Genomic DNA, 23,611 nt, shown 5'->3' with positions numbered 1-23,611 from the left:
CTTTGGTTTACCTAAGGAAATGCATAAAAAAGATACCAAAATTGTTGCTGGCTTGTAATTACCTTTGTATAATGTTATAAAACTTCTCTCTGCAAATCGTGTTTCAAAATTAGCAATTTTTTAATATCTTCCACTATCCCATATAGCATTCCTGATATGTAACAAAACTACTACTAAATATTTCCCATATTTCCTTCTGCCTCTTAAATACTGTTTGTTTTTGAAGTTGTTTTTATATTATTATCATCAAGCTATATACGTCTTAATGATCTTTCAGCACCAATAAAATACTGCAAATTAAGTAATAGCATAACAAAATTCATTCTATTAGTAAGATTATGCTTTGTCTTCTTTGTTTGCTTTTGCGTAATAACCATTTTTTGTTGTAAGTGTCTTCAAAAATCAGGTAATGAAAGCTTTTGTTTGTTTCGTGTTGTGTATTGTGTTTTAGTTGATAGTCTTAAGACGATCCAGAAATGTTTTAGATGCTTAGCCATTAATGAAAGAACTGATGCAGCGCAAAGAATGTTCAAATAACTTGAAAGATAATACATGCTGCCAAGATCTTCGCTTAAATTAGTTATAGATCAAAGACACACTGTGTTTTATGCTTAATCTGCTGAACTCGGCTAACATGATAAGACATACTATATATATTTAACAATATTTAGCACATAATTTTTACTTCCATGGTTTTTAGATCCAACTTATAGACAGTGTGTGTGTGTGTGTGTGTGCTGACCTCTCGGTTTGAATATTCAATTTGATTTTTAGATTTAATGCTGACGATGAGTCGCAGCGTGTGCTCTATAAATCTGCTAGACTGCGTGTGTTCCATATGCTCATACTTGTGTTTCGTGTGTGTATATAAAGAGTATAGTTCATATTTTATAATATATGTATATGCGCTATTAGATTCTCGTTAAAAGAAACTCTCTTTTGAAAACTGTGGGTAAGTTGCTTTGTACTCGTCCAGTAGAATTAGGAATATTAATTATATACTGGCACATTTAGCTTTCTTACGTGATTTCTTGAGGGTCATTGGCAATTGCTGCTTACGATATAAAAATTAAAATAAAAACAATATAAATCAATTGGTTGGGATGAAGTTTAAAGTATTTTTTATTTAAAATACAACATTAAAACACATGACACTTTTGTGTGGAAATAAAAAACGTTACGACTACAAAATAAACTAAAACTAAATTACTTCAAGTTATATTAAAGCATTTCTAGAACCTAAAACTATTACTATATGGAAGGCTTCGATAACGTGCACAAATAAAAATTAGATTTTAAAAGTGTTTATAATAATTCTCAACAGTTTACATTTGCACACACAAACTACTTTTCCATGGAAAACAAATTGTAATGTTATATGCATGGTTTATATAGAACTATGTACGGTTATCAGTCACAAAGTCGTAATGTTGGATGAGAACTATCATCTATGCAATATAGCGACACGTCTAATGCTCTCTTTTGTTCAGTTTTTTCCTTTTTTATATGTCTAGCCAACGGTTTCAAGATCACGATTTATGTCAAATGTGGGTGATTTTTAAATTTTTAAAGAAAAAAAAACAATTAAGATTTATTTCTCTTTCTTTTAAATCGACCGACTTTACTAATATGAGCTATAGCTGCTGATGATGGTACTACAAACTATGAAACTACAAACGAATCCCTTCCGCGCTTTTCCTTATAATATATTTTCTGCCAAGCGAAAGGCTTTCACTGATTTACTGTTAGGCCACAGTACAAGTTAACTAGTCTGTGACTTAGTACTGCTTCTATAAGCAGTTTGTCGACCTCCTTGGCGTCGTCAATGTTGGTGTGGTTCTGATAACAACTGTGCCGTAGGGATACTTATTGAGCTGCGAAAAGCGTTCCATAACGCACGATGAGCTCAGACGGGCCTCAGCGTCGTGATCCCAACACTCTTCCATGGTGTCGCAGAACACATAAGACCTCTAAGAAACCATAGTTATTTATTATTTATTGGCCTTGAGTAAAAAAAGTAAAGTGAAGTTAAACTTGGCGGATGGGCACGCCAGGAGCCGAGCAGACGTGGGCGCAGCTTCATCACCACACTCTCCTGGAACTTCGCCCAACGTGGGCCTCGGGCCTCACTTCTGCTTCAAACGGCAGCTGGAACTCGCCAACGGGTCCGGCAAAGTCACACGTGACACCATCTCCCAAAGGACCAAGCCGCAGGCGTATACATCTATACGCAAAAAGGCGTCACGGTTAAAATAATAGCCCTCCAGCACTTCAGGGGCCATGTGACGACGAGTGCCCACTTGGCCATGTGTGTCACCGCAGGGACTTACTCCGGCTGGAAGATCACTGGCCAGTCCAAAGTCAGCGATACAAGCTGTCAAATCGCTTTTAAGCAGCATTCTCCTTGACTTAAAGTCCCGATGAGCCATCGAGGGCTTGAGACCATCTGTCTTTGAGCCCGGAATTTCCTCGTGCAGATGAGTCAAACCATTGGCCATAGACTCGGCAATATGGGCACAGCTCGGGCCAGGTAATAGTGCGCGACTTGAGATAGTCGCACAGTGATCCGCTATGGTTGGTGGTGGATATCAGCCAGTACCTGGCTTGTCCATGTGCTTCTCACACCCAGGAATTCAAGTATGGCCGGGTGGCGCATGCGTGGCAGCTTATAGATATCATGCTCTGTGGTCCAAGACTCCTTCTCCTGCATGCGGAAGATCTTGACGGCCAAGATCCTGGCCATGCAGCTTGGCCTGCCATACATCACCGAACCTTCCGCTGGCCTTCTGTTCCAGCAGTTGAATAGACGGTTGCTTAGCAATGGAGAAGAATTGGTAACCTCCGTCTCGTGCTAAAGGGTTTAATTTATCATAATTAAAATTTTTAATTTGTAAAAACAACTTTTGACTACTCACCGTGGGTATCTCGTTAAAATGCGCCTGCTATGCGGCGTCTGTAGAGAAGCAGGCCCATGCCAACGATGACCATGAGCACGGTAAAGACGGAGGTACCGATGTAGATATATATCAAATTGCTGCCATCCTGGGTCTTCTCCTTGGGCACTGCAACGACACAAGGACACACACACGGGAACGAACATTAAAGAGGGGCTTTAAACGCTGCCTTGCCTTTGCCTTGCCACAGGTGAACAACATCTCGAGTGGCAGCATGCACCACCTGCAGCTGCTGGGGTTGCTATCAAAGGCAAAACGAAAACCAAAAAAACGAAAGTTCGCCCCCAATTTCGCATCTCTTTTTCCCCCTCATTTTGTTTCGAGGATAAAAGCGAGCTAGGCCCAAGAACAAAACAACAAAGAGCAGGGCACAAAAGACGCCCTGGCACAGCACAGGGCTCCGAAGTCAAAGGCAGCAGGAACACCCCAAAATAAAAACAAGAAAGGCTAAAGGAGAGTCAAACGACGCTGAGTTACTCGGTACTAGATATCATCAACAGGGTTTGAAGACTTTAAAACATGGATACATGGATTTTGATAAAGAAAAAAGATTTAAAAACCTTTACAACTGGTAATTGCATTTAAAACAATCTATTTTTAAAATTGATTTGATTAAAAATCCAGGTAAGCCCTTAAACTAGTTTCAAGTTTGGCTACATATTTCTCTACTTTTCTGAAATACCATGTTGCATCCTTCCAAGCGAAATCATTATACCCAATAGCTTACGAAGTACCTCACTATAAAAATAAAAACGAACCAGCGAACGTGCACGGGAGGGCAGAAATTGCAACACATGCGGCTCTAAAAGGGGGTTGATGCGGTACTGGGGAAACAGAAAATGATGGTGGAGCGGGCGCCACTTCGCGTCGAGAGTTCGTTAACACGAAAAACGTTGCCTCCGATGGCAAGAGAGGGATTTTGTAGGCGAACCGTACGCCTCCTTTTTGCAACTTGAAGATGCAATACAAAAAAAAAAACGAGTAACAAAAATAAACAAAAAAAAATATATATATGTAAACGGAAAAATAACAAAATTGGGGTAAACACTCCAAAGACAAATCCCCGCAGCAGCAGCAAATGCTAAACTGAATCCGAATCCGAATCTGAAACCAAACCCACCTTGTGTGGTTGACTCCCTCGTGCTTTTAATATACTGCTGGTCGGAATTGCAGCGCGATCCCTTGCAGCAACAGAAGTGGATGTTTCCCTGCCGTGGCTCCGCACTGGTCACGCACTTCGTCTGATTGCATTCGTGCATGTAAGTGAAGCACCCCTTCATCTTTATTCGCAGGGCGCCTAAAAGAGAAACCAAATCAATCAGTATGGTTGAAAAATGCTTATTTTCCTGCCCGGCTTACCCGTTGTCTCGCTGACCGACCAAAGGACGTAGCAGCTAGGAAACTTATTCCCGTCCATCTCACAGTGCTCGACCCGTGTTTCACATTCCTGCGTTGTGTTGCACATCTTCTCGTCAAAATGCTCGCATTCTATGTTGTTGAGTATTCCGGGAAGGATAGATCCTTGAATCCCAATTAGGCAGCAAACTAAAAGAGGGGAAAATAGGGATTAGTATGACTTTTTATTTATAATTATATTATATTAACTATGGGTAACATAAAACATTTTATAAACTATAAGTTAAAAACCCGAATAAAATAAAATTATAATTTTAAAACAAGTAATTCACACTACCTGCCATTGCGTAAACTTGGTTAAAGATCAAAGTTAATGGAATTATCGGTTGGAAGTGCTCCAAAGGGTGGACAAATAAAGCCAAGCCTATTTGGGGAATGGGTTTTAAGGGAACGGCGCTGAGCGAGCTCTTTGTGGGCGCTATCCTTTGTACACATATCGCATGCCCACCAGTAGGAGTCCGGGTCCTAAGCTGGGGCATGTGCCATTGAAAGCCACCCCATTTGGGCACGGAATTAGCCCCACTGGCCACACACCAGGCTTTGAGTGGGCATGGCCCCAATGCACGGATATGCAGTGCACAGTGGTCATTGCCTAAGCTATCATTACGTCAGATGTTCTAATTTAACGACAGTCATAACACATTTTACTAATTTAAATGGTCTCAACATAAATTATCACCAGCTAATTAAATGTTCAACTAATGATTTCATAATTGAGAGTCTATGCTAGTAGGATTTACCGAAATAAAAATAAAGGTTATGAGGTTATCATAAAATCAGAATTCTCTTCGTTTATACTTTAATTTGCATTCGATTTCTACGATGGTGTCATATTAGAGTATAACCTAAAGCCACTTAAACGTTATTAAATTTTATATTCAATACAATAAGAATGAAAATGAAAATAAATTTATTTTAATGGACTTAACTTATTAATTTATTATTGACCACAACTACGTATTTCTTTTATCCTTAATCATATTTTTCGCCCCACTGTCCTTCGGGTAATCGGATCGCTGGCTGTGTGTGTGTGTTCGTAAGCGTGCATGCTTTATAGTAAAGTAGATACATAAGCAGGCACATTATGCACACAGAAAGGGATGGGTTTAAAGTGGCGCTTGTGGGGAAAAAGGAAACAGCAGCAGCAGAAACAACAACAACAGCAACAGGGAAGAGAGCGCATTGCGCCACAGAAAGAGAGAGGGATAGTAAAGGAGAGAGAAGCCAGAGGGAGGGGAAACCAGAACCTGCTATACAACAAGTTCCTAATGCAGCAAAATCCATTCAAAGAAATGCTCAGCGTACACACACACATGGATCAAGATTGGGAATTTGATATTCGATCAATTAATACCCAGTGTTATTAAGAAACCATTCATTTTAAATAGTAATTTTACCGTATATATGCTTATTAAATATTTCGCATTACAAATAGATCTATGACAAATTCCATTAAATCAATTTTACGCTTTTCATATTAATATTTTTGGTTTTTAATTTTAAAAATTAAAAAGGTTTACATATGCCTTCAAGGTTTTTAAATAAGTACCTTATCTGTCAGAAAACCTAAACACCCGATATCAATTTTAAGCGCCATGTGATATTAATAAAGAAAATAGTAATACGCTGTAGAAAATCACGCACGAATGGAAATATGAAAGTGGAGAATCGAAGGCAGCTTATATTACAGCAGAATGACGAGAAATAATGACAAAATATAGTACTATATATGTAATAGCGACTGGGAATTAAGGCGCCAATAAGTATACACCCACACACTTGCAACGAAATACATACCCAGCATTAGCTGCGCCGTTAGATAAAGCAGATCGTATTTGGACATTGTTGTTATCGCTGAAGTCAACTTGTTTACAGCACTCAGCACTGCGTATACGTAACGAATGATTTTTTAGATACTTGAAGGGCTACTGGTGGAGTATTGCTTATATTTTGGCACAGAGTTCCTGTCTGCACTTCTTTTTTTAGTGCATAAAACACAAGGTGTGTATGTGTGGGTGACCGAGTGTGTGTGCGGTGCCTCGGCAGCGAATTTGCTGGCCACACGCCGTTTGCATGTACATTTTTCGCGGCTTTTCCTTGACTTTTCACTTTGTTTCTTTTGCACTTTGCTTCGACACAGTTGAAATACAATAAGGCGCTGCACTTTCCGTTTTTAAAAGGCCTGCATGCCTGTTTTTCAGGTGTTTTTTACGCGAGCACTTCTTTCGGTACTTTTTTATTTGACGGGGCGGCGATAGTGATGGTCGATTAGCGATAAGAAACCAGGGATGGTTACACATAAATAATAAAATACTAAAATAATGAATACTAGCATTGTGGTTTCCTGAAAGCAGGTATTTTCCAGGTACGCAAACTTTGTTCACACTGACAAAATAATTCTGGATTTTTCTTAAAGGTGAGTGTTGCGGCAGAAAAACTTAAGTAAATAATAAAAAATCAACAACAAAAAATTCATTTGTTTATAAAAATATATACCAGCAAGTGTAAACATTAATTTCATATTAAAATTTACCTTGTATGAAGAATTTTCACTTGTTTGCTTACCTGTTACTTACCCTTACTTCCACCAAACATGGCGTCGCTTTACAGTTAATTGCGTCTTCTCTCTTTTTCTTAGCCAATTTCACAAAGCAAATCAATCGACTGAAAAATGACTGGACGTGGAAAGGGAGGAAAAGGATTGGGAAAGGGGGGCGCCAAGCGTCATCGTAAGGTGCTCCGTGATAACATCCAGGGTATCACCAAGCCCGCTATTCGCCGCTTGGCCCGTCGTGGAGGTGTGAAAGCGTATCTCAGGCTTGATTTACGAGGAAACTCGCGGTGTGCTTAAGGTAAGCTTTAAAGGTGAAAAATAAAGGAAAACTAGTTTATTCATAAATATTTCTTAGGTATTCCTTGAGAACGTTATCCGTGACGCTGTCACCTACACTGAGCACGCCAAGCGTAAGACCGTGACCGCCATGGACGTGGTCTACGCTCTCAAGCGCCAGGGACGCACCCTCTACGGCTTTGGCGGTTAAGCTCGCCCATAAAGCTCCTACTTAATAAATAACCAAGCGGTTAACTTAACTACATTCAAATTACTTGATCCAATTGAATCTTATTCAGTAGTATTTCAACACAAACTTAACCAGACGCATATTTTATAATTCCACAAATACATATATACGAAATAAAATAAATAAAAAAAAAATCGCGTAGAGAGCACAAAAAATAAGAAATCTTTTGTAGGGCGGGTATTTTATAAGCAAAAATGGGTTTAAATTGCCCTTAAACGAACTTACATTTTTAATTTGATCGACCCCATAAAATATATGCATGGAAATCGCTTAGTGAGCACACAAATGGCAAACCTTTAATGGTAATTAAGATTAATTTATATTTTTGTACATTTTTGGCGCAGTTTGAATTCGCAGGGAACAGGACACGTGCAATGGGGTTTTCTTTTGTACTTGTACTGCCCGGGAGTACAACTGCAAATTTAGCTCTCCCAATGGGGATCCCATCGAATGGAGTTGGCTGGTATATGGTGACACTGTTTTTTGAAAGATCCAGCAGAGGTGTCGCTGCTTTTACTGCGAATGACTGCTGGGATTTTGAAAGATAAAACCTAGGCGCTCTGTTCCTGCTGCTTCGTGTGCTGCATGGACAGGTAAACTTCGCGCGGGGATAAAAGCGCTGAGTCGCCATTATCCCCTTGCCCATCACCACCGCCTGCATCCCCGTCGCCGGACTCCTCAGCCAGCGACAAGGATTCAGAGTGTTTGCGCCGTACAAATACCTGCATGGAAGAATAATTAGAGCTGCCTCGTAACGTGGAGTCTGTGTTATCCGCCTCGTAGTCCGAGTTTTCCAACGTAACATCTGTAGAGGAGGAGAGCTCTTCGTAGCTGGACATATAGGACTCCATTTGCATCTCGCTGATGGGAACCTTACGATTGCTCTCAGGTCGGGGCTTCTGGCGGTTTTTTGCCGAATTTCCACCGTTCGCTTTTCTTTCCAAAGCGCTGACGAACTGCGCCACTTGTCCATCGCCCGAACCTGCGCTACGTTTTTGAACTAAAGCCTCGACAAGGTGGGAGGATTTCTGTCTTCTGTAGGAACCGTCTCCCAGCCCATAACCTTTCTCATAGCCCCGTTTTACTGGCTGGACCTGTTCATAGTTGTGGCTATATCCCATTTCTGCTTCACACTCGTAACGCTGGCCAGAATTAACCATCGTACTGTCGCCAATGTCCGTCTCAAATTGGACAGCAGGATTAAGCTTGAACTGCAACAAGATTTATTATTTTTGCTTTAAAATTAAAGGTGCCGGAGGCAAGGTACTTACATCACGCTCATTGGCAAACTCATGATCCGATTTGGATTCCCGATTCTTGTTGGTAGCCTCCTTGGGATTATTTTCCACATACTTCATCTCGCTACGCACCTTGCGCACTTGGAGTTGTTTGCGCTGCATTGGGATTGACATTGGTTGCTGGTAGTACTGTTGCTCCTCGATTTGTACTTCTGACTCCGATTGCGTGTTCCCCAGGCGCTCATGCTCCTGCTCCGGCTCCAGTTCCTCTTCCTCCTCCTCTTGCACCTCACGCAGAGTCCTAAGCTGCTGCTCCATTGAAGGATGCTTAATCTGCATGCGTGAGGAGTTTTGTTGCATCTGCTGCTCCTTCCGCAAAGTGACTATTTCGCTGCGAGGTGAGACATCAGGACTTGTCACCGCACTATTCACCAGCCGGTTGAAGTGCGACTGGCGGTAACTCTGAGACCTGAAAAGAAAATTTAATCAGCTTCTACTATTCAATAAATAATTTCATAAACTCACTCTTTGGTCACCTCCTGAATAACCTCATGCCGTTCTACGTACTCCCGAGAAGAGTTCGTGTGGGATCCACTCTCCATGACCTTCTCATGGATGATGGGGTTGGAGTCAGATCGCATAAGCTGGTGGCTAAGCTTCTCGTTTAGCTTCTCAGCCTTCTTGCGCATCGTCCTCTCAAAGGAGAGCTGCTCCTCCAAAACCTTGGTGTGGGCCAGCAGTTGGGAAACCGTTACCTTCTTATTTTTGGGTAGACTCTGCAGACCGTTAATGCAACTTAAGTCGTACTCTGGCTCTTCTTTCTCCTCGGGTGGTCCACCCAAATGGTCTCGGATGCTGCGCTGCAGAAACTTACTTATACCCTCGTTATTCCGCACACTAAACTCCGCAATCGCTGTATTCAGCTCCAGGCAATCGAGAATCAGATTGGCTCCTATATCGGTCAATCCGCAGCCATCCATGTCGATTTCTGTGGGGTATTTAAATGGTATTACAGGTATCATTAATCTTACTCCTCTTACTCTTTATCCAGGCATCCTCTTTCAGGACCTCGGTTATCCATCGGATGCCGTCGTCTCCTATAGCCGGATTGTCTGCCAGCAGTACCGTTCGAAGTCCGCCAATCGTGTTCACATCCACACTCCGGTAGCGAAGTGACTTCTCCCAACCCTCCGTGAAACGAGAGATCTTTTGCATCTGAGAAAAGGAAACGGTTTTACTCTTATGGCTCAAGAAATGGATTAGGATTATTAATAATCCACCGACCTACCTTAAGCAAATCAGCCACATGCTCTGCTCCCTTAGACGTAAGTCCGCACTCCGAGACATCGAAGACCTCCAAACGATTCAGGTACTTGGCTGTATTGCAGACCACCTCGCATCCCTTATCACCAATGTTGGACTTACGAAAACTTATTGTTTCGAGACATTCGTTGTCAGCTAGGGACTGTGAATAGATTTTCTTTAGATGATTGTTCTGTCAGGGAGTCTCACCCACCTTAGCAATGGCCTCGATATAGCCATCCTGCAACGGTAGCCCCTCTAGCTTGAGTACGCTCAAGTTCTTGTTGCTAGAAACGCAATTAGCAATTGCCTGAACCAGATTATAGAAGATGAAACGCGTAAAGATCACCGGTCTTTGGCGAAAAAGACGTGCACGTTTCTCAGTGTCAATGGGATCGATGTTGGCTGCCGGAAAAAGTATGGACAGTGGATCCTAGGTTAGTTAGGAGAGAACGTATCTGTCTTTTAAGGCACTTACTTTGTGGATATGTTCGGCGCAGGCGCACCACCAGCTGCTGGAGCACAAGATCATAGTGAAGTGCCTCGGTCAGAAGCTGCCAGTCGCTAACCGCCAACTTGTCCCCGCACAGCTCCAAAAAGGTGGTAGTCGAATTGTTTTTACTGCGAATTTCTGGAACCGGCGTTATGTTCTTTGCTCGGCACAGCTCCAGATAGCGGAAGTGAAACGAGCGGCTTTTGCTCGACTTCTTCACCAAAGGAGGAACAGTTACCACTATGGTACTACCCTTCCGCGTTAACTCGCTGGCGCTGCCTTTTCGAATAATTCGACCCATAGACATTTTCTAAGAAATTACGTTAAAAATTTTTCTAATGTTGTCAATACTTGATTGAAATAAAAAATGTCATTCAGTTTATTTTCATATTTAGGTCGAACTCTTAACCTATATTGTGAGCTTTACAATCCATAAAAAATTTGGCCACACCTTTCTGGATCATTACAAAAGAAAATTAACAAAAAGTTTGAATTTGCGCGATTTTTTTTGTTTTAGCCCCCGTGTAACCTTCAAAATTGCATAAGCCCGCGTATTTCCGGTCTCCATTGACCACCGTGTTGCCAAAGCTTTTCCAGTCTTGCAGTGAACATTCAAAGTTACGATCCAATAACAAGCTTGCAAATTGTAAACAAACAAAGCTCGCCCGCCGCCCACTTAGCCGGTGGAATTTACGGTTGGCTAATTACTCGCGTGCCTGCAGTGTGTTTTTCTCTTTATGTTTCGACCCGGCTATATCTTTTTCTCTCCCCCAAAAAAGAACAGGGTTGTCATGGCTTTCGACGACAGCTCGATTCCAGTAGAGCTCCGAAGTCTCGTTAGCTTGTTTTTCAAATTCAACGTCAGTCGTCGAGCGGCTGTTGTGGTAAACACTTCGTTCAAAAAAAATTCGCGTTTTTCGTGGAAAACACTTAACCGTTTTCGGATTTCGAAAGTGCAAAAAAAAAACGTATGCTCGCAGTTTATTCATTCAGCCAAGAAGATTGGATTGAAAGACTTCGTGTTCTACGGCACGTTCCGTTGTCGGCTAAAAGTGTCATTAAGTGATCTGTCCACCATCTAAGTTTCGAGGCCCCTTTACCATTCTTTAAACTCGAGTTCCGGTTCGTGCATTGCCCAATTTCGAAGCGTGCGACACGTTTATTTTTTATGCGGTTTCATCGTGTATGTTCTGCGGGGTTCTTGACTTATACCTAATTACCAGTGACGTCGAAGCCTTTTCAAAAATGTGTCAGCCACGAAATTTGTCAGTTCTTTGGTAGTTGTTAAGAGACACTCGAGTGTGACACTGCAAGTGTTGGTTGGCTTCAAATAATAATCGTTCAAGTGAAACCCAAGGATAACACAAAAAGGATACTTGATCTATAGGAATACCCATTTTAAAGGGGGTAAGTGATGAACCGGTTTGCATTCCTGTCCTGGCATGTGTCTGGCTCTGGTTAAGGGGAATAGTTAGGAGGTTTCCTTGAATGGAATTAACGAGGGTGAAGGTATGAAGCTCTACACGGAGAAAACTAGGAATATTATTTCTCAATGATAATAGAATCTCTGAACTACTTTCAAAATAATATTTAAATACTCTTAGATATTGGCATAACTTTTAAACGGTTAATTCGTGCCTTGTTATTGATTCCCGTGCATGGAAGCCTGAAGGTTCCACCACGAAGAGTTGGCCAACTTTGCTTCTTTACAGTACTACCAATAAGGTCAGAGCTCTCGTCAAGGACTTGTCTGCTCTTCCAAGACAAGCTTGTCAAATAAATTGTTTAATTGCCCGAAATGTAGAAATACTTGCAAAGCAGATTCAAATAGAAAAGTGCAAAAACTTAAGCCAGAAAAGGAGCCGGAGTGTAACGGACAAATTGCTCACGACACCAGCTAGCTACAAGCAAACATCTAAGCCAAGATTCAGAGCTTGGCTTGAAAAGTGAGACGGATGCGGGCGTCGCTTGAACCCGGGCTATGAGTCAAAAACCAAGCCACCGCAACGGAGCCCTCTCCTAACCCTCCAACGGGCTCCTTTTGTTTGCCAGCCAACAAACAATTGTTGGCTGCTGGCGTTGAACTTGACTGTCGGAGTGCCGCGCACATATCGGAATCGATGGGCATGACAAAAGGGCCCTAATACGGGGGAGGAAGTGTTCAAATTGGAGTATACTCGGAACGCCAGGGGACCGATTGTTTGCTCGCGGGCCGGAAACTGGAGGCAACATTGGTCACAACACGATCCATACCAATCTCAATCTGCAGCAATGCACTCAGAAAAAAATGTTGCTTATTAATAATTAGGCGATCAGATCAGATTTTTATGTCAGCTTAAATGTTTTATAGAAGTTTTATTTAAAAATAGCTAGGAATCTGATATCACTATATGATTTTTTTTTAATTTCAAACGTAAGCCGAAATATTTTTTACAGTGTTCATATGTGACTGACTGCCGCTCTCAGCCGGGCTTAACATATTTAATATAATTAAGTAAGCCCCTGCCTGGCTTGGAAAGTCATGAACCGGCGATTACAGTGGGCTGGCATGGGGCGGAGAAAGAGATCGGGGGAACTTGTCGCAGCGGCAGACAAATCAAAATTGTTTATTAGGATTTCCATTTCGACGGCGATTACCTTGGAGCCACCAGGTTTGTTTGCGGTTTGCCCAAAAAGCCACAAGATTGGCGACGGTGGCCATTGGATACCGCCTAAGCATTGAACAGTCTTCGTAAAGGATTTCACTTTTGGCCCACTCGGACGGGGTCAGAACTTGGCCAAGCGTGAACCCAGCAACCGGAGTCATTAGCACCGAATAAGTTCGCTCGAATTCGCATTGAGATCCACCACATGTGTGGATCTCCAGGTCGCAGATGTATATAAATCTGAACTGTGGAAAGGCGCCGTCGTCATGGTGGCTGGGCCAAGTGTTTTGTTTGACTTTTCGACAACTCCTAAGACAACTTCTGCCACTTTCCACTTACGTAAACCCCGGGGGAAATGGCAGAGAGCCCCCTCACTGATTTTGCCGATCTAGCCGAGGCGGCGTAACTTATTAATTTGCCTTAATTCAGTGGGTTTTAGCTGTGTGGAAAATTGGCAGCAAGAAAGTGGGTGGGTGGAGGTGCGTCTGCCACTAATGGAGTTAATTAAACTAAATGCGATTTTGAATGGTATCATTTGGAGAGGAAGTGATAGCCCGCCTAGACATTAGACAAAATGAAATGAATGGTTGACCTAGCTGAAATTCGCAATTTCCTTTACGAGTATATAGTTTGTAACTTATTAGATAAATATTTTCACTTTATAACTCTTCTCATTTCTTACGAATAATTGATTTAATAAGACATTATTTACAAAGGACTAATCAATTCAATTCAGAAATATTTATGGATATGCATGGCGTATAAGTGATAATCACATTTCTTAACTAAATGTCTCCAATACGTTTGATACGATTATGAAACACACATAAACAATATCTGCTAGAGGAAAAAACATAAACAATAAAATAGCAAGTACATCATTCTCTCCATTCCGATGGGTAGTAACGCATCTCCCCCCGCACCAAAATCATCGACATCAGCATTGATAACCCCAATTCGGTTGGGCCGAGGCAGTGCAGCATGAAATTGCCTGGCCAGCAGAGCATCCCCCATCCCTGAATCGTCCAACTGACCAAACAACCCAATTGCCGTCGTTACACAAACGTGCTGGCCACGGATGCATGGATAATTATCCACGGCTAGAGATGTAGAGAAGAATCAGTCGCCCAAAAAAGGCAGAAGATGCTGCAGATACCGATACTAGTTGTAGTTGTAAGCACTGAAAATGTTGCATGCGGCTCGTGTTGAAAGCGAAATCAGGCGCGGATTGTGATTACTTTTGAATCACTTAACCGTGATCAGCTTAGGCGACTCTCTAGCTCTAACGACCTTGCTACTTGATTTTCCCGCGATAAAGAGGTTGATGCAACCTGCACAGTAATGAAGCATCCGACAGTCAGAGAGAGAGAGAGATAGAGAGAGACACAAATCAATTACCGTCGGCAGAGGCATTTACGATGGCAGGCGATTAAGAAATCGCCAAGCAATTGCGAAATCAATGAACCACACTTGGCAGAATCTCTCGGATCCCCTGCTCCGGTTGCAAATGAGCCTAACCGAGTTGAACCCGCCAAACAATGGCATTAATAATGCATATCTGCACTTGCAACTGCCACTGCATCTCCATTTGACAGATGCAGTCATCGCTCTACACATACTTGTAGATATATTTTTCACACACATCATCGGTGAAAAGATAAGCCGGTGAAGAAGGGATTTTCTCAAAATGTGTAGCAACATCATTAAATTTTCGCAAATGAGATATATGGACCTTCCTCATTATCTTTATATCTGGGTATATATGTATATATGTTAAAGATGTTTTCAACTTTCAATTTTCACTCCACTTGAGCGAGAACTTATCCGCAATTTGTTAGAAATTTGCAATGAGACAAATCTGGCACATGGATAAAAAACCAAAGTAGTTATAATTGCCGGGCAGTTTAGAAAACGTTCCGGTCGTTAAACCTCATACAAAATAACAGCTAAAAACTAAAGCAGCAGCAAAACCCATAAAATTTCTTTAGCGGAATTCCAGGCTGGCGCTGAGCCAACATTTAAGTCAAGTGAAGTAAAGCCAATAAAGAGCTGACGCTTAATTAATTCGAGCATACAACTTTCGCAAAAATCTGCTGGCCAATTCTCACGCAGAACTGAAAGATATATATATATATCTATATAAAGAACACCTGTTAACACGCAGTCTGCGAGTCCAGTTCCATTCAGATTTCTTAATGCACGACCTAATTGAGTTCTCATTTTGTTATTTTTTTTGGCTATGTAGCAATGGCAGAACGGGCACAGAACTTCTCTCTGGTAGATTCCCCACTTTAAGTTACCTTCTCGAGCGAAACTGCCGGCGGGTCACAGATCACGGCCCATAAAACGTGCGACAACATGTGTATGGGGAAAATTGGGTTAACACTTCCACTAGCTTCTTTCGTAACACACTCTGCCTATTTTCTAGGTGTCGCCACTCAAGTTTACCTGTCATGTGGTAGTTGCTAGTAACTTCTACCCCAATGTTCTCCTCACAACCCATCACAATGCACAACGAACTACAACCACATTCGCAGTCAATTGACTACAAGAAGGTGCGCTTAAAAGGACTACGGCATCGAATATACCCTAGATATATAAGCTCCATCTACATCCAAGTCATAATACTCACCACACTAATCAGCTTGGTTGCCTCAAATCGGCCGCCGCGTTTCACTATCGACGGACAGTCAGAGATCGTACTGCGCCTGAAGGAGAGTCCTGAAACGAAAGTGGGTAAGTAGGGGATACTTTTTACAGGCTAATCAATATATATACAACTCATAGCTAAATCTAACGAGAAATTCATAATTAAACTTTTTAGACAAAATACTTAAAAATATTAACTAAATTTTTAATTACAATCTCTCAGATACTGTTCAATATCACAGACAGGTCCAATATCACAGACAAAAATAAACATCGATATGAAAAGTCGTACTGTCATGTTTTAAGAATTTATAACTTTACTCTTAATAATCTGCAAAACGAGAGCAGAATTAAACGATCTGATATTATAAATGGTAATGTGTCATGTATAAAAATTGTTTGCTAATCAGTTTTTAAGTTTTGCATTTTCATGATTTTCATAGTTTTTACTTTTGCTTAACGAAATACAATTTATTTCCTACATAATATAAAGCACTACTCTTTTAATCGATAATAAAGATATAAGATTATGTACTTTATAAGAACATACAAAAATGATTTCCTTTTTTCACCCAAGGAACCCTGATATACACCCTAAAGGGCTTCGATCCGGACAACGATCCACTGACTTTTGGAAAGCGAAACTCGCATGATAGTGAGATAATCCGGATTGAGAATACAGGTGGGAATGAGGCCAAGGTTTTTTTGGCCAAAGAACTAGATCGCGAAACACAAGACGAATATGCCATAGTGCTAACCCTAACCGACAGTCACTATACGGATCACAACTATGTGACGCAGAGCTTTTTGCTCCTGGTCGAGGACATTAACGACAATGCTCCCACTTTTTTGCCCTATCAAAACGCCATTGAAATACCGGAAGGCAGTGCTCCGGGAGTGGTGACCACTCTTGAGGCTACAGATGCGGATGAAGGTGCCTATGGGCAGGTGGTTTACTACCTGCAAGAGCTGGACGGGGATAATGATGTGTTCTCCATCGCCACCCATCAAGGAAAGGGAATCTTAAGATTGCAAAAGGAGTTGGATTACGAAAGGAAAAGTCTGTATCAGCTGAGAGTACTGGCCATCGATCGAGCAAACCAGGGGCCAGTTAATACAGGGACTGCTGCCATCTTGGTAAAAGTAAAGGATCTCGAAGATCAACCCCCAGAATTCGTGGAAGTGCAGGCGGTGGCACGAATTGCAGAGGATGCTCCAGTGGGCACCAAAGTTCTGCGAGTCCGAGCCATAGATGGAGATCGTGGAATCAATAATCCTATAGCCTATGCTCTGGAGGCAAACGATCTTTTCGACATTAATCCCCACACAGGAATAGTTCACACACTAACTAAACTGGACCGCGAGGAGCAGAGTGATCAGGTGAATGGAGCACATATCCTGCGAATTTCAGCTACGGAGTTGTCCAAATCCAATACCCAAATGGCACCCACAACAGTTCGTACTGAAGTTACGGTTATAGTAAGTGATGTCAATGATGAAATACCCACTTTTGGAGAAACAGTTTATCGGTGTGAGGTTAACGAGAATGCCCAGACCAATACCCCCCTTAACTTCATCGACGAGGAAATACAAAATGTGGTATTTGATCACGACGAGGGCAACAATGGCACCTTCCGTTTGTTTCTGGATCCACCCAACGATCTTTTCGAAATCGTACCTGAGCTGGCTGTTAATGAGGCCAACTTTATGCTGCGGGTGAAGAACTCAAAGTCTCTCGATTTTGAACAATTTACCGAGGTCAACTTTACGATATTCGCCCGGGAGATCGACGAACCCAGTCGATGGAGGTGGGTTTTTGTTATTTTACTGGTTAAATTACTGGAAATATTATTGTTCTTTATCTTCTAGTTCTGCACATGTCCAGATCTTTGTAAGAGATCAAAATGACAACTTCCCTGAGTTTAGTCAAACGATCTACAATGCAAGTGTGTTGGAGAACAGTGAACAGGACACGGTTATTACCCATGTACAGGCGGTGGATGTGGACTCGGGAGATTATGGAACTATGGGTATACGTTATACCAATCTCAGGGGAGGCATTGCTCACTTGTAAGCTTACCAAGGAAGCCATTGTCTTTAGCTACTAACTACTTTCTTTTAATTTATCCTAGACTTAATCTTAACCCCATTACCGGAGTAATAACCATTAAACAGGCGGGTGGAACAGCATTTGATCGTGAGATAATTTCCCGACACTACCTCACAGTGGAGGCCATCGACAACGCTGGTCAGGGTAACAGGAATACTGCACAAATAATCGTGGACATCCTGGATGTGAATGATAATGCACCCACTTTTCCGCAGCGACAATACGAGACCAAGTTGCTGGAGAACCAAGCTGAGTTCGAGACACCATTGCAGCTGGAGGCCCGAGATGCTGATCTCATTGGCACTGAGAACAGCCAGGTGACCTATGAGATTGTCGAGGGCATGTACCGGTCGAACTTTACCATAGATCCGATAAAGTGGCCTGTTGCGTCCGTTACACCGCTTTGATTTCGAGGAGCTAGTGGATCGGAGTAGTCGCCGGAGTGATGCTCATGCAGGAGGATCTACCAGTATTCGGGAGATTGATTTGCTTGTTCGAGCTCGTGATTCAGGCATTCCTATGCTCTCCACAGTGGTTCCTGTTCTAATTTACGTGCAGGATGTGAATGACAATGCACCGATATTCCAACGTAGTTTCTATGCGAAAACAGTTCCTGAGGATCTGTCAGGTGGTAGTCCGGTGCTGCAGGTCACAGCCATAGATCGAGATGGATCCTCGCCTAACAATGTGGTGGTCTATCGCATACAAACTGGTGCCAGCGACAAGTTTATCATTAATTCGGAAACAGGTGTTATTTCGGTGGCACAAGGTGCCAATCTAGACCCAGATCTTACAGACAGCAAGCGATCCCTGTACACCCTGTCAGTGGTAAGTTCTTTGGGAAAATTCTCCAAATCTCTTCTTTCATCTTATTTCATTTATATCAGATTGCTCTTGATGGAGGCTTAGGCAACTCCCAACTAATGACCACTTGTACAGTGAACATCAGCATTCAGGATGTAAATAACAAACCTCCTGTACTAACTGAACTGCCTGGCTTAAAGATCGTAGAGAACACACCTGTGGGAACACTAGTTTATCGGATCCAGGCAACGGACTTGGATGACAAGGCCATTCTGCGCTACAAAATAAACGCAGAGCACTGCGAAGGCCGCACTGAGGAGGGAGCTTTGGTGAAAAGTAGCGAGTATGACTTTTTGGGAGCCTTTGAAGTGGATCCCATCGAAGGATCCCTTAAGGTAGTTAAACTGCTGGATCGCGAAAGAGTAGAGCATATTAAGCTAGCCATCACTGTAGAGGATCTGGCAGCCGCCAAGGGCAGGCAAATAGCAGAAGGTTCGTCTACTATATACACCTCTTTAACGAAATATACTTAAACACATCGTTTTGTAGGTTTCCAAAGCATTCAAGTGCTGGATGAGAATGATAATAATCCAAAATTCCGTCTGCCCTTCTACCGACAATCAATCACGGAAAACAGCATCAATGGAGCAATGATTGTGAATGTGCTGGCCTCAGATGTGGACAAGAATAGAACAATAACCTATGCTCTAGAGGGGAATCCCACCTATCGATCACTAATGCATCTGGACTCACAAACAGGAGAGATTGTAGTGGCCAGCAAGATTGATCATGAACAGCATCAGTGGCTAAATTTTAGTGTAAGGGCCACGGATTCTGGAGTACCAGCTAGATCCTCACTAGTCGATGTGTATATAACAGTGCTGGACGAGAACGATAATAATCCTTATTTTGTTGGTGGCAGCAAGAACTATACGATTAGTGAAAATGCAGCTCCAGGAACTAGAGTAGCCACTTTACAGGCCGGTGATGCAGACTCTGGGGATTTTGGGAAGATAACCTTCCTGATGGACCGCATTAGTTCGCAGGGAAAATTCACCATAGATGCGGACACTGGAGTGCTAACAGTGGCTGATCGTCTAGATAGGGAAACGAAAGATTCGTATAACCTGGTAATTGAAGCCTGGGATAACTATCAGTTTGGTTTTCTGGCGGGGGAAAGTCGGAATGCCTTTAAGCAAGTCTTGTAAGTTATTTCACTTCTTCTTTGTATGAATGTTTTACATTACTACTTCAATCCTTTAGCATTTCCATATTGGACGAGAACGACAATCCTCCAGAGGTGACTCTTCCCAGCAGTTGTGTCTTAATTACCGAGTATCATGAGCTGCATGAGCGAGTGGCTAGCATAGTGGGCAAGGATGCAGATGATCCAAGCACTCCAAACGGAAGACTGGACTTTGCCATCACGCAGGGGAATAAGGATGGTATAGTTTTTAATGATATTAGATCCTTCCTATATTAAAATATTACTTTAATTTTAGGCATGTTTGAGCTTCGTCAGGTAGACTCTTGGAATGCCCAAATCTTTGCTAGTAAGAGTCTTCGCAATAGGTTTGGAAACTATAGCCTTACTATAACCACACGAGATTTGGGTCAACCGGCAAATATTATGCACAGCACTCTGGACATTTGCGTATCGGATTTTAATGATCATGCTCCAGTTTTTGTAAGGCCACTTCATAACACAACAGTTCGAATTCCGGAGAACGCTACTGTGGGCACACTGATACTCCAGGCTTATGCCAGTGATGCAGATATGGGACAGAATGCACTGGTTAGATATCGGCTTAAACCCGATCCTTTGGGCAGTTACAAAATGTTCGAAGTGAATGCCAATACAGGGGAGCTCTTTCTGAGGGAGCCACTGAACCGGGAGAAGCAAAAGATTCATGAGGTAAGGATTTAACTTCAATATGAAACCAATATGATTTACACCCCATTCCCTTACAGATCCGCATAGAAGCCTACGATCAGGGCTTGCCCACCTCATTAAGTTCCGACTTGGATCTTACCATTTATGTGCGAAATGTAAACGATTACGAACCCCAATTTATTGTCAACGAAATATCGTTGAACTTTACGGAACACGCAGATCCTGGATCTGAAAGGATTAAGCTACCCGACACCATAGACAAGGATCAATTGGAATTAGACGACCCTAATGAGGCGCCCAGTCAAGTGTGCTACTTTATAGTAAATGGAAATGAGGCGGGATACTTTCGCCTAGATCCTGAAACTCACATATTAACTGTTGATCGCGAACTGGATCGCGAGGTGGCGGCTAACTTCACCCTCTATGTGCGTGCCACAGAAAACTGTGGCAATGATTCTTTATCTGGCGGTGGAAAACGTCGTCGTATGGGTATCGAGATTAACAATAGGCTGGGAGGATATCTGCATAATCAGAAGATAGAATATGACCGCTTCAAGCATTCCCGACAACTGAGATCGCCTGAGAGTAATGAATATGGACCAGAGGATGAAGAGATGGCTTCTTATGAAAACTATGATACTACTCAGGAGGATCAAGCTGAAGCCTTGAAGCCAGATAGCACTGTGGTGAAGGTCAATGTACGAGTACTGGATATCAATGATAATCCTCCTCGTTTCCGTTCGAAAATCTTTACTGGCGGAATAACGACTAATGCGGATTTCGGCTTGAAATTCATGCGTGTGGAGGCTACGGATGCTGATGAGGGGGTTAATGGAAAGATTGGATATTACCAAGTGGGGGAAATTCGTCAGACTCTTTCCGAAGGACTGGAAAATGTACGCAAAGCTCCGTTTCTTCTTGATCAGGAAACAGGAGAGGTGCAGCTAAACTTTGACCCGCAAAAGGGTATGAAAGGTTATTTCGATTTTGTTGTGTTGGCCAACGACACCTCGGGAATGAGGGATGTGGCTCATGTATTTATATACTTATTAAGAGAAGACCAAAAGGTTCGGTTTGTGTTCCGCCTTCAGCCGGATGAACTGCGATCTCGGGTGGAGACTTTTAGAGAGTAAGTAATAATTTGAACTTTAAAGAATATAACCTTCTAATATAAATTCCATATAAAAACTCTTAGCACCCTCGGCAATATCACAGAATCGATTGTCAACATAGACGAGATAAAAGTTCATGAGAACAAGGATGGTTCGGTGGACAAAACAAAGACGGATTTGTACATGCATCTAGTCGAACGCGAAGATAACTCTATTTACGAGGTAAATGAGGTGCTTAAACTCATTGACTCTCACATCGAAAGTCTGGACGGGCTGTTCAAGGAGCTTAATGTGCTGGACACGCAGGCGGCGGAAGCTCAGCTGCTGACCGCAGGACCCACCCGAGGTCCTTTATTCGTCTGGCTTGTGTTTACCAATCTCTTTTTGGCCACATTATTGGTGGTTACTATAGCACTTTGTGCCTCTCAGAGGAATGGTTACCGCAGGCAGCTGAGAGCCGCAAAAGTCAATATTTTCCGTAAGTTAAGGTCACGATAAAGGTTATTGTGACATTAATTGTGTACCAATCCTTTCCAGGTGGCCACTCTTCGATGTCCCTGCAACACGCCCAGGAGCCAGCTACTCGAGTACCAAATACGAACAAGCACAGTGTCCAAGGATCAAATCCTATTTGGCTAAAGGGCTATGACAACGAGTGGTTCAAATCAGAGGAAACTGGCAGGTAAGACAATAACGAAAAATCCTATTACACTTATATTTTTAATAAACAGGATTATTAGCATTGAAGGGCACGATTCTTTGGATGACAACTTTCTAGCAGCGGCGACTCAGGATATGCACGAAACCCTCAAAGGAACTGCCAAACTATTTAACAACAGCAACGATCTTAACAGGCACTTCAATTTGTATAACCAAATCGACAAGCTGACCAACAATGCTCAAATCCTGGCCAGAAAACTGGAGACCACGGAGTTATAGCACAAACAGTCCACATTATTTATTGTACCTAGCTTAGACTTAGGTTTAGATCAGCTCGTAGGGCCCATGTAAATATATCGAAAGCTCAAAATATCATTTTAAGTACAACTATATCGTAAGGAAAAGAAATACGTAAAGTTAAGGAACGTGTACTAATAAAAATATGATTTTTAAAGATTTATACACTATAAATATATATTATCACTTATGCTTAATGCTTAATTTTGAAATGAGACAAAATAAACTTACCTGGGAGATAGGTTCTCAGATAGAAAACAGTGGACAGTCTTCTGCTCAGCAATATTGTTATAAAAAATATACGTATAGAGCTCAACTGCTGGAGTATAGGAGCTCGTTATTGGAGTTACGAGGAGAACGTGGCGTCCACTTACCCCGGTTAGGCAACCCCGTGGCGCCGCTTCTTAAACTGGCGGCAGCTTACAAACGTAAAAAAATAGTGACTAATCGGAAATGTGACAGCTCAGAAAGGCATTTGTATGTATCACAACCGAAAGCAAACTGATCGCCTACTAAGATATGATACTATATAATAATCTTAAGAATAAGGACATCCGAATACTCACCGTGGCAGAACGTGGAAGATCCGGACCAGATATGGTCAGTTTCTCTTAATTTCGCTTATCCGAATGCTCCTTGTTGCGAATAGATTTGATATGGTTTAAAGGTCGTTCAAGGAACACGCACAATAAATCAATAATTTTCAATGAAACCTCTCAATTTAAGAACTTGACTGCAATGGGATGGAACGCACTGTAAGAAACCTGTGCAGGATTGGCGGGTTTCTTAAACGGTGGTTCTGCGGATTTTTTGTATTTTGTTTACGGGAGTTACTCGGAGTACGTGTGAAGGCAAACGAACTGTTTCCTAGGAGAAAATTATGTTGTTAAACGAATGTGAGGCTCTGATTGTCTGGCCATCGCCTGCCAGGATCTCCGCCTCCCATTTCCAAGTTCC

The 23,611-nt window shown here is 42.2% G+C and overlaps 3 protein-coding genes and 1 pseudogene across 3 annotated transcripts; 2 read left to right on the top strand and 2 right to left on the bottom strand.

Moving 5' to 3' along the window:
- Nucleotides 1-1,790: 1,790 nt before the first annotated feature.
- Nucleotides 1,791-6,571, bottom strand: LOC121530247 (annotated as a pseudogene).
- A 127-nt stretch (nt 6,572-6,698) lies between these two features.
- On the top strand, nt 6,699-7,605 carry LOC108105230 (histone H4). The gene is given in 4 exon segments (XM_017211697.2): nt 6,699-6,786; nt 7,009-7,173; nt 7,175-7,222; nt 7,280-7,605. Coding segments are annotated over 3 exon segments (312 nt in total). The 5' UTR covers nt 6,699-6,786; nt 7,009-7,041; the 3' UTR covers nt 7,412-7,605.
- A 111-nt stretch (nt 7,606-7,716) lies between these two features.
- LOC108105226 (protein Cep78 homolog) lies at nt 7,717-23,577 on the bottom strand. Its single transcript, XM_017211694.2, has 9 exons — nt 22,886-23,577; nt 15,761-15,849; nt 10,469-10,793; nt 10,205-10,395; nt 9,977-10,153; nt 9,729-9,903; nt 9,214-9,676; nt 8,722-9,157; nt 7,717-8,661 (listed from the first exon to the last, which is right to left on the bottom strand). The coding sequence occupies exons 3-9, from the start codon at nt 10,788-10,790 to the stop codon at nt 8,002-8,004; spliced, it is 2,424 nt and encodes an 807-aa protein (XP_017067183.2). The 5' UTR covers nt 10,791-10,793; nt 15,761-15,849; nt 22,886-23,577; the 3' UTR covers nt 7,717-8,001.
- LOC108105224 (cadherin-23) lies at nt 11,376-22,871 on the top strand. Its single transcript, XM_017211687.2, is given in 14 exon segments — nt 11,376-11,890; nt 15,557-15,864; nt 16,355-17,585; nt 17,647-17,847; nt 17,910-18,261; nt 18,263-18,715; nt 18,775-19,183; nt 19,241-19,895; nt 19,955-20,136; nt 20,194-20,606; nt 20,663-21,714; nt 21,781-22,175; nt 22,235-22,379; nt 22,438-22,871. Coding segments are annotated over 13 exon segments (5,940 nt in total). The 5' UTR covers nt 11,376-11,890; nt 15,557-15,611; the 3' UTR covers nt 22,637-22,871.
- Nucleotides 23,578-23,611: the final 34 nt, after the last annotated feature.

This window comes from Drosophila eugracilis, unplaced genomic scaffold, assembly GCF_018153835.1.
Source record: "Drosophila eugracilis isolate 14026-0451.02 unplaced genomic scaffold, ASM1815383v1 contig_440, whole genome shotgun sequence".
NCBI classification, from domain to species: Eukaryota; Metazoa; Arthropoda; class Insecta; order Diptera; family Drosophilidae; genus Drosophila; species Drosophila eugracilis.
This window is presented reverse-complemented; position numbering and strand designations above follow the sequence as displayed.